At 42.1% G+C, this 14,035-nt stretch overlaps 2 protein-coding genes across 3 annotated transcripts in view; one reads left to right on the top strand and one right to left on the bottom strand.

Moving 5' to 3' along the window:
- E2F5 (E2F transcription factor 5) overlaps positions 1-7,238 on the top strand; it is a 26,990-nt gene extending 19,752 nt beyond the window's left edge. The window contains exon 9 of the mRNA XM_069957423.1: positions 1,932-7,238. Within this exon, the coding sequence (XP_069813524.1) occupies positions 1,932-2,041 (110 nt within the window). The 3' untranslated portion in view covers positions 2,042-7,238. The remainder of the gene's footprint in view (positions 1-1,931) is intronic.
- On the bottom strand, positions 6,831-14,035 carry RBIS (ribosomal biogenesis factor). 2 transcript variants are annotated; one of them, XM_069957424.1, is made up of 4 exons: positions 13,951-14,035; positions 10,813-10,952; positions 9,749-9,862; positions 6,831-7,355 (listed from the first exon to the last, which is right to left on the bottom strand). In XM_069957424.1, exons 2-4 carry the CDS (start codon positions 10,921-10,923, stop codon positions 7,284-7,286), a joined length of 297 nt encoding a protein of 98 aa, XP_069813525.1. In that variant the 5' UTR covers positions 10,924-10,952; positions 13,951-14,035; the 3' UTR covers positions 6,831-7,283. The 2 variants fall into 2 exon arrangements, with proteins under 2 accessions (XP_069813525.1, XP_069813526.1); XM_069957425.1 differs by lacking the exon at positions 13,951-14,035 and adding an exon at positions 13,796-13,816.

Genomic DNA, 14,035 nt, shown 5'->3' with positions numbered 1-14,035 from the left:
CAGCTGCATTAAATGCCTTTTAAAACACATCAGTGGTGCAGTGGGTGTAATCAGGCGTCCCCAAATGCAATCTGGGAAGCTCAATCAATGTTATGTAGCTGGCCGTGACTGTTTGTTTTTTTTTTTTTTGTTTTTTTTCCCCCCAACCCCCCCCCCCCCCTCCCTTCTCCCCATAGGCTTGAGCAGAAATGATCAGCAGAATAATGAATACAATGTAGTATGTATGTACTACATTGAATCCTATGAGAGATCAGTTAACTGTACAATGTTGCACCCTAGTAGAGCTTAGAATTAATGTAGTTAAAAAAAGTCCTTTTAAAGTTTAAATCACCCTCCTTTCCCCCCTTTTAGCCCCATAGACCAAAAAAATCAGCGTTATAAGGATGGTAATAGAGCAATTTCAAGAACGTTTTAGGTTTTTTTTTTTTTTTTTTTTCCCCCAAAAGGTTTTAATTTTTTAAAAGCCATCTAATAATATAAAAGTTATATAAGTTGCCTATAGTTGTAATCGTAGTGACTTGCAGAACATAGCCCTATGGTAAGACTGACATGTTATCTAACTGCAGAAATGCAGACCCTGCCCCTAAAATGGTGTTGCAAAAAATGAGGGCTTGTATGGGTCTGTAGGTGAAAGAATCCACACTCTCTCAACAGGCACACACACTAACTCTCATTTATACATTTTGCAAAAAAAAACCAATCACTTCAATTCGGACACATTCACAGACGAACACAGACTTAGGGTACAAACACACACGGCTTATACGCTGCGTATTTACTGCTGCAATACGCAGCAGATTAGATCTAAATAACTGAACACCGTATCAAATCTGCTGCGTATCTGCTGTGTTTGTTTTACCCTTATACGTTAAAACTAGAGATGAGCGAACCAGGTTCGAGTCGATCTGAACCCGAACGATCGGCATTTGATTAGCTGGGGCTGCTGAACTTGGATAAAGCTCTAAGGTTGTCTGGGAAAACATGGATACAGCCAACGACTATATCCATGTTTTGCACATAGCCTTAGGGCTTTATCCAAGTTCAGCAGCCACCGCTAATCAAATGCCGAAAGTTCGGGTTCAGATCGACTCGAGCATGCTCCAGGTTCGCTCATCTCTAGTTAAAACTTAAGTGACCTCTGGGAGGATTGGCGGCGCCCCAGCTTAATCGCGCATGTGCGGGAAGCAGCCCATCTCTGATGGCACATCTTCCCTGCGCCGGCGCTGTATATAGAGCCCACTATGCATATATGAATATATAATATATATATATATATATATATATATATATATATATATATATATATATATATATATATATATATATATATATATATATATATATATATAGTAGACGGGAGGGACGCAGTGGTGCTCGGAGCCAGAGGGTGATGCCCCAAATGCTCTTAGCCAGGTGATTTGCATAATGGAAATTAGGGAATTAATAAAAAATGGGGGGGGGGGGAGTATTAGGGTCTATTTACACAGAAAAATTATCTGACAGATTATCTGACAAAGATTTGAAGCCAAAGCCAGGAATGGATTTGAAAAGAGAATTCTCAGACTTTTCTTTATGACCCGATCTCTGTTTATAATGTTTCTGGCTTTGGCTTCAAATCTTTTGCACATAATCTGTCTGATAATTTTTCTGTTTAAATGGACCCTTAGTAACTGCAATCTACTTATAAGGTATTTAGCTTCTTCGGCATATCAGCAGGTTCTCTGGGCAGAACCTACTAATAGTGCCGCTTTCAACAGAATGGGAATATCCCTAGAAGTCCACAGACCACACTTGAATTTGTTGAGCAGTCATAGTGGTTTTGTATGTATGTCTTGCAACAATAACTGTCTTATTGACTTACAATGTAAACCTAAAATCTATTCAGTATTTCTCTGACAGGTGACTTTTTTTTTTTTTTTTCCCTCTGCCAGTGTTTCCACTCCTGCGACTTTCTCCAACCCCTGGAGATGACTACAATTTTAACCTGGATGACAGTGAAGGCGTGTGTGATCTCTTTGATGTGCAGATACTGAATTATTAGGTTTATTTCCTACTTTCTGGACTTCTGTCTACCTCCATCTGCCTTACAGTAGCGTCATTATTTTGTTTTTTTACACTTGGAATTATATAATTTTTTAATGTACAGTGAAGTAGATTTTATAAATACTTTGTTTCTTATTACCGGACTTGTTTGTAGAGATAAGTCTTATTTTATTCAGTCACTAACAGTGGCCAAATAGGTTTTTATCAAGCCCCTTAAACTGCAGGTGCATCTCTTAAAGGGGACCTCATCAGATCTGCATAGCATGTTGTGCATGCTGTATAAGAGCAGAAAAGATAGTGGCATGTGCCATGCTGAGGAGACTGCCTATAATGGACAGGCCGCAGCGCCATGGACCTGGCGAGAGGTGGGTTTTAAAGCAGATCTGTCAGGACTCTTTTTATTCCAATCTAGTATGGAGGAAAAGGCATTGAATGTTTTCTATTATTCAATTCAGTATTTTTTTTTTTTTTTAATATGAAAAGCTGCTTTTAATGCTGCCAGAACTCATTCAGAAAGCCTATGAGTCCTGCCTGACCCACCTATACAGAGCGGAGAAATACTTACTCATACAGTAAAGGTTATTAATGAGATGGCTTTGTCTTCATAGCATTTATACAGCCATACATATGAAAATACTCATATCATAGAAAAATATTTATCTTGACCAACATCTTTTGTGCTTCCTTCATTGTAACACAGGAGACCTGACAGATCTGCATAAGAACAAAATACAGTCATATATAGCACAATGATGGGATGAGTCTTTACCTGTATTTTTATTTTTTTCCTCTACATGGAAATAAAGCTGCACAGGTTTTTTGTTTTTTTTTGTAATCCTCTCTGTTAGCCAGAGACAAGTGTTTTTGTTAATATGCAAATAGGGATCAAGTGACCAGGAGTGCAGGTAAGTCCAGCCCGTGTCCTTTTTATTTTATGGGTCAGATAGGGTATTCAGATGAAAACTGGCCATTGGCTAGACACAGGCTGGACTTACCTGTGCACTTGCCATGCTGAGAAACCTTCCCTGGGCACTTGAGCCTCACCTGAATTTCAACAAAAAGTACTACATCTCACCAGTGGAGAAGATTATTGGGAGGGGGAAGTGTGCCTGGAATCCTGACAAGAAGCCCTGTCTAGCCACATGCGTTTTCCTGCTGACGTGTCCATTTTAAATATGGAGTATGTCCATTTTTGTTGCAGAAGGAGTAAAGATTTGTTACAGATTGTCCTGCAAAGAAGTGTTCTTGGTTTTACTGCAGATTCCATGGAGAAGTGTAAAATTATTGAAAAAAAAAAGCCTATACTCCCTGGTGCCCCAACGGTCTCTGTGCACCATGCCTCCAGCAATGTGTCATGCCAACATATGAGCACTATATAGTGGTTAGGTGACTGGAGACTGGCCGAGGACCAGGACGCACCTGGGACTAGATTACCTGAGTTTTTCGTGGAAATCTGCACAATTGGGTATAGATTTATATTGCATGGCATGGATTTTCCCTAAGGGTATTATTCAGTAGCCCTAGCTCCAGGTTTTTCTTACAGTTTATCATGCAAGAACATTTACTAAATGTAACTAGGACTTTAAATGCAATATGAATGTAATATCCTTTTGAATTTAAGATTATATTCATACAAAGCAAATTTATCACTAAATCTGTCAAAGCTGCAACAGTATGTTTCATGGAGGGATTCTGTGGTCATTGTTAGCTTTCTGTCCTTGGCTAACTGAATGGTGACTGCGGAGGGTCTACTTTGTTTTGAAAATAGAACTTTGTATTCGCGTCGTTCCCGTCATATTAGACCGATGGATCTAGTCATGTGAGTAAAGTGGAACAACTCTCCATATTTTCAGTAGGATATTGGGTTTTGGGCTATGCTCACACTTTATTGGTGGCACAAAAGACTAAATATCTTTTTTGGCTATAAATGACTGAGAAAAAACACTGTGCACTTATAACAGTAATAATATTTAATATAGCAGATCCACGGCAGAAAATTTTAAGAGTAAATCACATTGAACATAATGGGACATTGCTCCCTTTATATTTTATGGGAGGAAATTCAAGAGGATTCAGCTTCAAATTCCTTGCATATTTTTCAGTGTGAACATACCCTAAAAGAGATATGAAGATTTACAGTATACATTCTTATCTGTGAGCCACATGTTGGCAGCTTGTTCTACTGAGAAGTTAGGACAAGTCTCACTTCCTAACCTGCATAACCTGTAATCCATTTACAGTTTATATCCCACCCCACAGTCTTACTATGCATGTTTTCTTAGGCTGCATTCACACTACGTATATTTCAGTCAGTATTGCAACCAAAACCAGGAGTGGATTAAAAAGGATCTATTCACACAATGTTGAAATTCAGTGGATGGCCGCCATTTAACCCCTAGACGACCCTGGACGTAGGGTTACGTCATGGAAGTCTGTCCCCAGACGACCCATGATGTAACCTTACGTCCTGGGTGTTTTTCCCGCTATGAAGCGCGCTCCGGAGCGGAGCGTGCTTCATAGCAGGTGGGGGCCGGCTGCAATCAGCAGCCGGGACCTCACCGGTAATGACACGCTGCAGCGATCGCGCTGCTGCGTGTCATTAACCCCTTAAACGCCGCGATCGTGTCGCGGGGGTCCCGATCGTTGAAACTGACTGCCGGAGGTCTCTTACCTGCCTCCGTGCAGTCCGATCGGCGATCTGCTACACTGAGCCTGCACAGGCAGGCTCAATGAGCAGATCGCCGATATCAATGCTATGCCTATGGCATAGCAATCATCAGTGTAGAAATCAAAGTAATGTATGTACAAGTCCCCCAAAGGGACTTCAAAAGTGTAAAAAAAAAAAAGTTCAAAACACTAACACACTGCCCCAAAACCCCTCCCCCAATAAAAGTCTAAATCACCCCCCTTTCCCATTATATAAATAAAACATATAAAAATGAATAAATAGATAAACATATAATATACCGTAGCGTGCGTAATTGTCCGATCTATTAAAATATAACAAGCGTCATTGCGACTGGTAAACGGCGTACACGAAAAGAGGGGAAAAAGTGCGCAGATTACCGATTTTGTTACATTATATATTAAAAAAAATCAATAAAGAGTGATCAAAACTTCCGATCTTCACAAATATGGTATTAATAAAAACAAGAGATCATGGCGGAAAAAATGACACCCCATACAGCCCCGTAGGTGAAAAAATAAAACCGTTATAAGCGTCACAATAGGCCCATTTTATTAATATTTAATTGCCAAAAAAAGGATTTCATAAAAAAAAAAATATAACAGAGAATCTGTGTAACCTGCATATGGTTGTGTTCGGACTGACCTATAGAATAATAGTGTCATGTCGCTGTTACCATATAGTGCATTACGTAGACACAGGAACCCCCCAAACGTTACCATATTGCATTCTTTCTTACGATTTCACCTATTTATATCTTCATAAATAATATATTTGGGATTCCGTCATACATGTTATGGTAAAATGAATGACGCCATTACAAAGTACAACTATTCCTGTAAAAAACAAGCACTTACATGGCTTGTAGATAGAAAACTGAGAGTGCTAGAGCTCTTAGAAGGGGGGAGGGAAAAACGAAAGCACTAAGAACAAAATTTGCGCGGTCCACTGGGTCATTTTGGGCCTGGTCCTCAAAGGGTTAATGGCAAATATTTGCTGTTATTTTAAAACAATGGCTGTTATATAATGGTAAATAACTGCCATTATTTCAATATGAAGGCCATCCACTCAATTTCAACATTGTGTGAACAGATCCTTTCTGTGTTTTTAATCCACTCCTGGTTTTGGTTGCAATACTGACTGAAATATACGTAGTGTGAACGCAGCCTTATTGTGCATTTAGGAAGTTGGCAAGCACTTGTTCATCTGTCCATCCATATGTGTAAGATAAATGTCGCCAGATCCACTGTAATGTGGAGCCTTCTGACATTGAGAGAAAACGTGAATCAGATATGTTGGAATTTAAAGTGTCACTGTCGTGAATTTTTTTTTTGCAGAAATCAATAGTCCAGGCGATTTTAAGAAACTATGTAATTGGGTTTATTATCCGAAAAATGCATTTTTATCATGAAAAAGCAGTTTGAAGCTCTCCCCCCTGTCTTCATTGTTCTCCTATGGAGAGAGCTAAAGAAAAGACCAAAACAGGACAACAAAGAGTTAATCTACAAATCCCTCACCCGTTATCTGTTCTGACCATCACCAGTGACCTGTCTGAGCTCAGATTACAGCTGTCACCCAGCTCCGTGCCTGTAATCCTCTGTTATCTGCTTTCTGCTGCCGGCTAACTCCCTCCTTCCTCCTCCCCCCTCCCCTCTCCCTAGAACAGACAGGGTACGTCTCCTGCAACAAGTCACAATTTTCAGATTTTTCAGAGTGGATGAAAAAGAGGAAGGAGGGGGGGACCTGGGAAAAGGCTTTTTACATGCAGATAATGGCAGATTTGGCTAATAAACCCAATTACAAAGTTTCTTAAAATCGCCTGGACTATTGATTTCTGCAAAAAAAAAAAATACGACAGTGACTCTTTAAGGACTGGAAATCAACAATTCACGTTTCTGTCTGTCTTCAAAAGAATAAGGGGGGAATTTGGATCAGCCCCTTAGGCCCATGCCCGTTGCAGCGACCAAAGACTACAATTATATAAAAGCATTTTTATTTTTCAACCTTTTCCTTTCTGGATTTAAATGGTTACTTCTTTAAAAAAAAAAAAAAAATTCAGTCCTTGAATAGTATCCGCTACAGACCGGACCACACACAGCTGTATATATCAAAGGCATGATTTATTAACCACCAGCATGACTGTCTTCCCCTTACACTTGTGATCACACAGTGAATTGAGTTGGAGCCACCTTGCACAAGGCAGCACAAAATATGTAGGACAGCCCTTATCGATTTCTTAGATGTGACATTGACAAAATATTACACCCCCAGCAAATTTTGTGCCAAACCATTGATCTTGATAAATTTTCCCAGTGAACTATCACTGCCAAGTTTAAACCATGCCCGGCAGTCTAAGTGCCTTGTAGTTGTAGCACTTTCTCCACTTCAGTCCCTTGATCTGCTATGTATAGGACCATGGATCTTTAATAAACCTCTATCCTCCTCACGTGTGCTTCCTTGTTGTGTAACCACTCTTATGTTTTGTATTTTTGTACTATGTTTTCAATAAAATGTACATAATACAGAATAGTGTCCTTCTCTTCATGGAAATGGATTATAATTGCGAAAATAGGTCTGTGGCATTGTCTACGTCAACAGGAGGAGCTTCTGCAGCTGGCTTGGAAACCTAGAAAACAACCACTATACATTAAGATGAATCTTAAATTAGAATGTTACCTTTGCAATCACCAAGGACTAGCAAGTACATTAAAGGGGTATTCCAAGATAAAATAACTCCATAGGGTAGAGGACAAGTAAGAGATTGCAGAGGTCTGACCTCTGTATCCCCCCCCCCCCCATCTCCCTTTGTTCTGAATAGAGCTGTGGTTAGAGGACTTAAAGGGAACCAATCAGCCCAACTGGCCTGATATGGTTCCCAGGAGCACTGTATAAAGCTTCTGCAGCAGACGTGGCACCTACCGGCTGCGGCAGAAGCTTTATACTGGAGAAAAACAAGTCGTCTTCCCCGGCTCGTGACAGGTAGGGGAGGGAGGTAGTCATCTGGGCGGCTCCCCGTCCACATCTAATCACAGCTCTCTGCCTGTCAGCACACTTGGAGGGGATAATTGACAAGCAGAGAGGTCCATTACTGTATACCACACTCCTGAGAACCATATCAGCTCAATTGGGCTTATTGGTTCCCTTTAACCCTTGGGTCTATTCATTCCTATCTAGCCGTCGGGAAGAGCCATCTGCTCCCACCTTATCAATCATCCACACCAGGTCCTAAGAAGACTACATTTTAAAGGGGTTATCCAGCACTACAAAACCATGGCCACTTTCTTCCAGAGACAGACCCACTCTTGTCTCCAGCTTGGGCAGGGTTTTGCTGCTCAGTTCCTTTGAAGTGAATGGAGCTTAAAGTGACTCTGTACCCACAATCTGACCCCCCCCCCCAAACCACTTGTACCTTCGAAAAGCTGCTTTTAATCCAAGATCTGTCCTGAGGTCCGTTCGGCAGGTGATGCAGTTATTGTCCTAAAAAAATACTTTTAAACTTGCAGCCCATGCCAAACGGGAATATCTGTGCCCTAACTTTGCACTACCCCTCCGTCCCTACTCCCCACCCTCTTCATCATTAGAAATGCCACTGGAACATTTTCTGCACGGCCCTAATTCTGAACGTAAATGCCATTTTCCACATATTACGTTGTCACGTTCTGTATGACTGGCAGTGAGAAATGAGCATTACTACAGGCACTAAGTATCCGTCCTTATCAGTAAGTGCCTGCTTTTAAACAGACTGTGCGGCTCGGTTTTGTGGCACAAAACAGGAGACCTGCAGAAGTGTGACAGGTGCAGGTCCCACACCTAGTTTAAAATCAAGGGCCCTTCCCGTAGTAGCCAAAAGGACACACATATACATGTACACTTTTGTAACTCCTGTTAGAGGGGTTATACTGCAAAAATCTTTTACTTTCAAATCAACTGCTGTCACAAAGTTATACAGATTTGTAGTTTACTTCCATTTAAAAATCTCAAGCCTTCCCGTACTTATCAGCTGCTGTATGTTCTGCAGGAAGTGATGTATTATTTTCAGTCTGACAGTGCCCTCTGCTAACATCTCTGTCCGAGACAGGAACTGTCCAGAGCAGGGCAGCTTTTCTATGGGGATTTGGTACTGTTCTGGACAGTTCCTGTCTGGGACAGAGGTGGCAGCAGAGAGCACTTTGTCAGAGTGAAAAGAATATACCACTTCCTACAGGACATACAACAGCTGATAAGTATGGGAAGACTTAAGATTTTTAAATAAAAAAGAATTACAAATCTATATAACTTTCTGAAGCCAAAAGATTTTCACTGGAGTACCCCTTTAACTTTAGTGGGAGTTATACAACAATCATAGAACAGTCACCCTAACTAAGTCAAGCAGGCTGGAGGGGGACCAGGGCCCTCAATCTCAGGTTAAAAGCAGGTCCCAGAGGTTGGATATGTTCCTATGGATATGCCATAAATTCAAGGCGGTTCATAAATGCAAAGGGGTTTGTCTAACCAGTCTGAATATATTTGGCCCTCTGATGAAGTCAGTAGCCATTTTTAAGATTCCACTTTTCATTCATTACAGACTCTTTGGAAAATGAAAGGTGGAATCTGATTGGTTGCTAGGGGCAACTGAGCCAGGTTCACTTTACACCATGTTTATCTCCCCGTATATGTTTATGTTATTTCCATATCCTTTTACATCTGTCTGAAGCCACAGAGATCCTATAGCGCCCTGTTTCCTAAGCACCTATAATCTGCTGATGCATATCCCTCCACAGGTAAGTCAAAGAAATCTAGCAGTGTTATAAAAATAACACAATGGGGTAGGTGGGAGCTGTGGTTGCCAGGGTATGCTGGGAATTGTAGTTTTGCATCAGCTGAGCTGCCAGGGCATGGTGCCAGTTGTACTTTTGCAAGATCTGGGCTGTTGGGCCTTAAGAGGATGGTAGTCTTACCTGCTGAGAACACTGGGGGAAGGGGGTGGCTGTTTCACTACCTTTATACAATATCATGAAAAGACTGAATAAAATACATTACCTGACTCTCTTTTGACACTGCTGCGGGCGTCTTTTTTGCCTGTGCCACATCCTTGTGCAGCTCCGTAAAAGCCTGGTTTACTTTGTGGACTTTCTCGCTTGTTGTAGCATTGATCTGAAGAAAGAAGAACCTGCATTAAAGTGTCACTGTCATTTAAATTATTTATATATATATATATATATATATATATATATATATATATATATATATATATATTTATTTTATTTTTTATTTTTTTGCAAAAATCAATAGTACAGGTGAGTTAAGAAACTTTGTAATTGGGTTTATTAGCTGAAAAATGCATTTTTATAATGAAAAAGCAGTTTGAAGGTGGAGGGAGATGAGGCACTGACCTCTGAATACCGGCTTTCCCACAGCTCCCACTGTGTAATCCTTTGTTCTCTGCTGGCGACTAATCTCCCTCCTCCCCTCTCCATAGGTTACACAGGGCCCAACTGATGTAAAACAGTCGAAATTTCCTGACAATGAGCAGTGAATGAGAGAGAATGAGGGGAGGGGACCTGGGGAAAGTCTTTTTGAATGCAGATAATACCATATTTGCCTAATAAACCTAATTACAAAGTTTCTTAAAATCGCCAGGACTATTGATATCTGCCAAAAAAAAAAAACAGTGACACTTTTCGTTTTTTCCTCCTTGTGTTTAAAAGGCCATAGCACTTGCATTTTTTCACCTAGAAACCCAAATAAGCCCTTATTTTTGCGTCACTAATTGTACTTTGCAATGGCAGGCTGAATTTTTGCATAAAATATGCTGTGACTAGACACCAGGGATGGACTGCAAATAACACTGTTAGATGCAGCTGTCATGTTTGACAGCTGCATCTAACAGTGTTAATTAGCGGGAGCGGCGACCGGCCCGCTCCCACTAATAGCCTCGGTCCCGTGCTGCAGATAGCAGTCGGGATCGCGGCGCTGCCCCTGTCTGAACACCTCTTGTAGACATATGGCGTACGGGTACGGCATATGTCCTTAAGAGGTTAAAGTACAGAATAGCTGCAGTCCATGACACAGAAGACATAGGTCACAGCTCACCATGCACTCACCTTCTTCAGGTTTGACAGCACAGGTTTTGCTTTATTTTTGGCTTTCACACTTTTAGTGTTTGCTACATGAAACACATTCTTCCGTTTCTGTCCCCCTTTGCATCTTGCCATTATTAAAAGTCCTTCTGATCTTTGCTATTCTGGGGAAAAAAAAGTCACATATTAGTTGTTCCTGTGTTCTGGCCATCTAGTTTTTGTCTACACTCCTCACAGGTGAAGTCCTTGCTAAGAATGGGATTAGAGAACAAAAAATAAATGTATCCATAAAAACTCCTCTTTAGTGTTAATATGTATGGAAAGATAGTCACTTATGAAAATTGTTCCTGTCTGTCAGTATCAGATTCTAAATCTCATTGCTTAAATGGCCATCCATATAAACAGAATGTGTGTGTGTGTGTGTGTCTGGGAGAAATTAGGGGAGAGCAACCTCTACAGTTCCTGTAGAGAGTTTGGGTGCGTGCACACTACAGAATTGCCACGTATAACCCACGGCGGATTCCGTCGCTTGTCACCACATGCAGCGGAGCGCAATTCCGCCCATGCCATAGACACTATTCTATGCACGGGCGGATTATGCATTCCGCCAAAAGAAGTGACATGTCAATTTGCAGAATTCAACCGGCTGTACATGCTCACGGACGTACGCCTTACCGCCGGCTCCATAGACACCATTCTATGGGCCGGCTGATTCCGCATTCCGCCGAAAGAATTGACATCAGTTCTTTTGTCGGAATGCGGAATCAGCCGGCCCATAGAATGGTGTCTATGGAGCCGGCGGTAAGGCGTACGTCCGTGAGCGCGTACAGCCGGTTGAATTCAACTGAGTTTATCCGCGAGAATTCCGTAGTGTGAACCCACCCTTAGAACTCATGCAGACTGGGCAAATGATGAGGAATTTGTGCTTGAAGATTTCTGCTTGAAATTCCTCTTCTATTTTGCTCCGAGCAGAAAAGAAGCTGAATTCGAGTGGAATTCAAGAGAAATGCAAACAAAATTCAAGCAGAATTCAAGCCCCATTGACTTCTATAGGATTCCTCTGGCAGATTCTGCCAAAGGGCCCTTGCACACTGAGCAATTCTCGAGGAATTGTAGCTGAAAAATTTCTGCTTGAAATTCCTCGCCTATTCTGCTCTGGCGGAATTCAAGCGGAATTTGAGCGGAAATCAAGCGGAATTACCAGCAGAATTCAAACCCCATTGACTTCTATAAGATTCCTCTAGCGGAATCCGCCCAAAGAATTGACATGTACATTCTTCGGGCGGAATGCGGATTCTGCGCGGAATTCCGGACGGAAATTTACTCTGTGTGCACGGGCAGTCGGAAATCCCATTGTTCTCTATGGAAAGAATAATGTTGCATTTACACGGGCGGAATTCCACGCGGATTCCGCCCGCTTTTTATGGCAGAATTCAGGCGGAATTCCGCGAGAATTGCTCCGTGTGCACATACCCAAAAGAAGTGACTTTAGGCTATGTGCACACTAAGGAAAAGGCGAGGAATTCAGCTTGAAATTCCTCCTGTAAAATATGTACAGAGCAAAGTCCCATTGTGTTCAATGGGTTTTCTGCTCTGTTGTTCACACTGCAGAATTTCCGAGCAGAATTTTCTGCTGTAGATCTGCTAGAGGAATCCTATAGAAGTCAATGGGTGGCTTAAATTCTGCTTGAATTCTGCCTGAAAACTTTCTGCTTCAATTCCTCGACAATTCCTCAGTGTGCACATAGCCTTACTTCTTTTGGGTGCGTGCACACTACGGAATTGCCGCCTATAACCCGCGGCGTATTCCGTTGCTCGTCTCCGCACGCGGCGGCGCGCATTTCCGTCCGTGCCATAGACACTATTCTATGCACGGGCGGATTCCGCGTTCCGCCAAAAGAATTGACATGTCAATTCTTTCGACGGAACGCGGAATCCGCCCGTGCACAGAACAGTTTCTATGGCACGGGCGGAAATGCGCGCCGCCGCGTGCGGAGACGAGCGACGGAATGCGCCGCGGGTCATACGCGGCAATTCCGTAGTGTGCACGCACCCTTTGGCTATGTGCACACTGAGGAAAAGGCGAGGAATTCAGCTTGAAATTCCTCCCGTAAAATATGTACAGAACAAAGTCCCATTGTGTTCAATGGGTTTTCTGCTCTGTTGTTCACACTGCAGAATTTCCGAGCAAAATTTTCTGCTGCAGATCTGCTAGAGGAATCCTATAGAAGTCAATGGGGGGCTTAAATTCTGCTTGAATTCTGCCTGAAAACTTTCAGCTACAATTCCTCGAGAATTGCTCAGTGTGCACATACCCTCTGAGAGGAAAGCAGATCTGGGGCAGAAAATTCTGCTTGGAAATTCTGCAGTGTGAACAACAGAGCGGAAATCCCATTGAACACAATGAGACATTGCTCTGTTCATTCTTTTACAGGAGGATTTTAAGCAGAATTTAGGAGCGGTTCCTCTTCAATTCCTGGCCTTTTGCTCAGTGTGCATGAGCCCTAACAGTGTCAATTAGCACTATATAAGCAACATGAATAAATTCATTGCATTTGCTGCCATCTAGTGGTCAGAAGTCTACATTGCAGAATATAAAAAAAATATCTAACTTTACAACACTATTATACTTGTAGACAGAAGAAGTCAGTGTTCTATTGTGCTTCCTCAGACTCTTCAGTGAGTGTAAAACAGAGGCACAGTGTAGGGAAGGCTACATATCATGTGTAATGATTACATCAAGTCTACAAAGTGATGTTCCCCAACTTTTGGCTCCCTAGTTGTTTCAAAACTACAACTCCCAGCATGCAACTTGAGAGCCACAGGCTGGAGACCACTGGTGAAGAAGACACCGTCTGATTGGATGTAGACATTGCCCTTATTTCCAGTTTCAGTAATTTGCTGCCACTGGATAGACAGGAACAGCGATGACGTCATATAGATAGAACTCATACAGCCTGGGCTGCCTATACATCGTGATGTCATGGGTTATAGTATAAAGCCATACAGCCAGCGGCGGAAGGACCGGTCACCAATGGATACACCGGGGCCCCGGGATTATACATGTGAAGCTGCGTCACACCACTGTCCCGGCTATACATCCCGCTATAGGTCACATGACGTCACCGCATCTATATAAACTACAGACACACGAATAGTTACCTTCCGCAGATGCCTCTGCACGTGTGCTGTGTGATGTGACGTAATCAAGACGCGACCAGGAAGCTCGTAACCATAGAGAGGATTA

This window comes from Dendropsophus ebraccatus, chromosome 2, assembly GCF_027789765.1.
Source record: "Dendropsophus ebraccatus isolate aDenEbr1 chromosome 2, aDenEbr1.pat, whole genome shotgun sequence".
Classification (NCBI taxonomy): Eukaryota; Metazoa; Chordata; class Amphibia; order Anura; family Hylidae; genus Dendropsophus; species Dendropsophus ebraccatus.
Note: the sequence above shows the minus strand (reverse complement) of the source record. Positions and strands in the feature narration are given on the sequence as shown.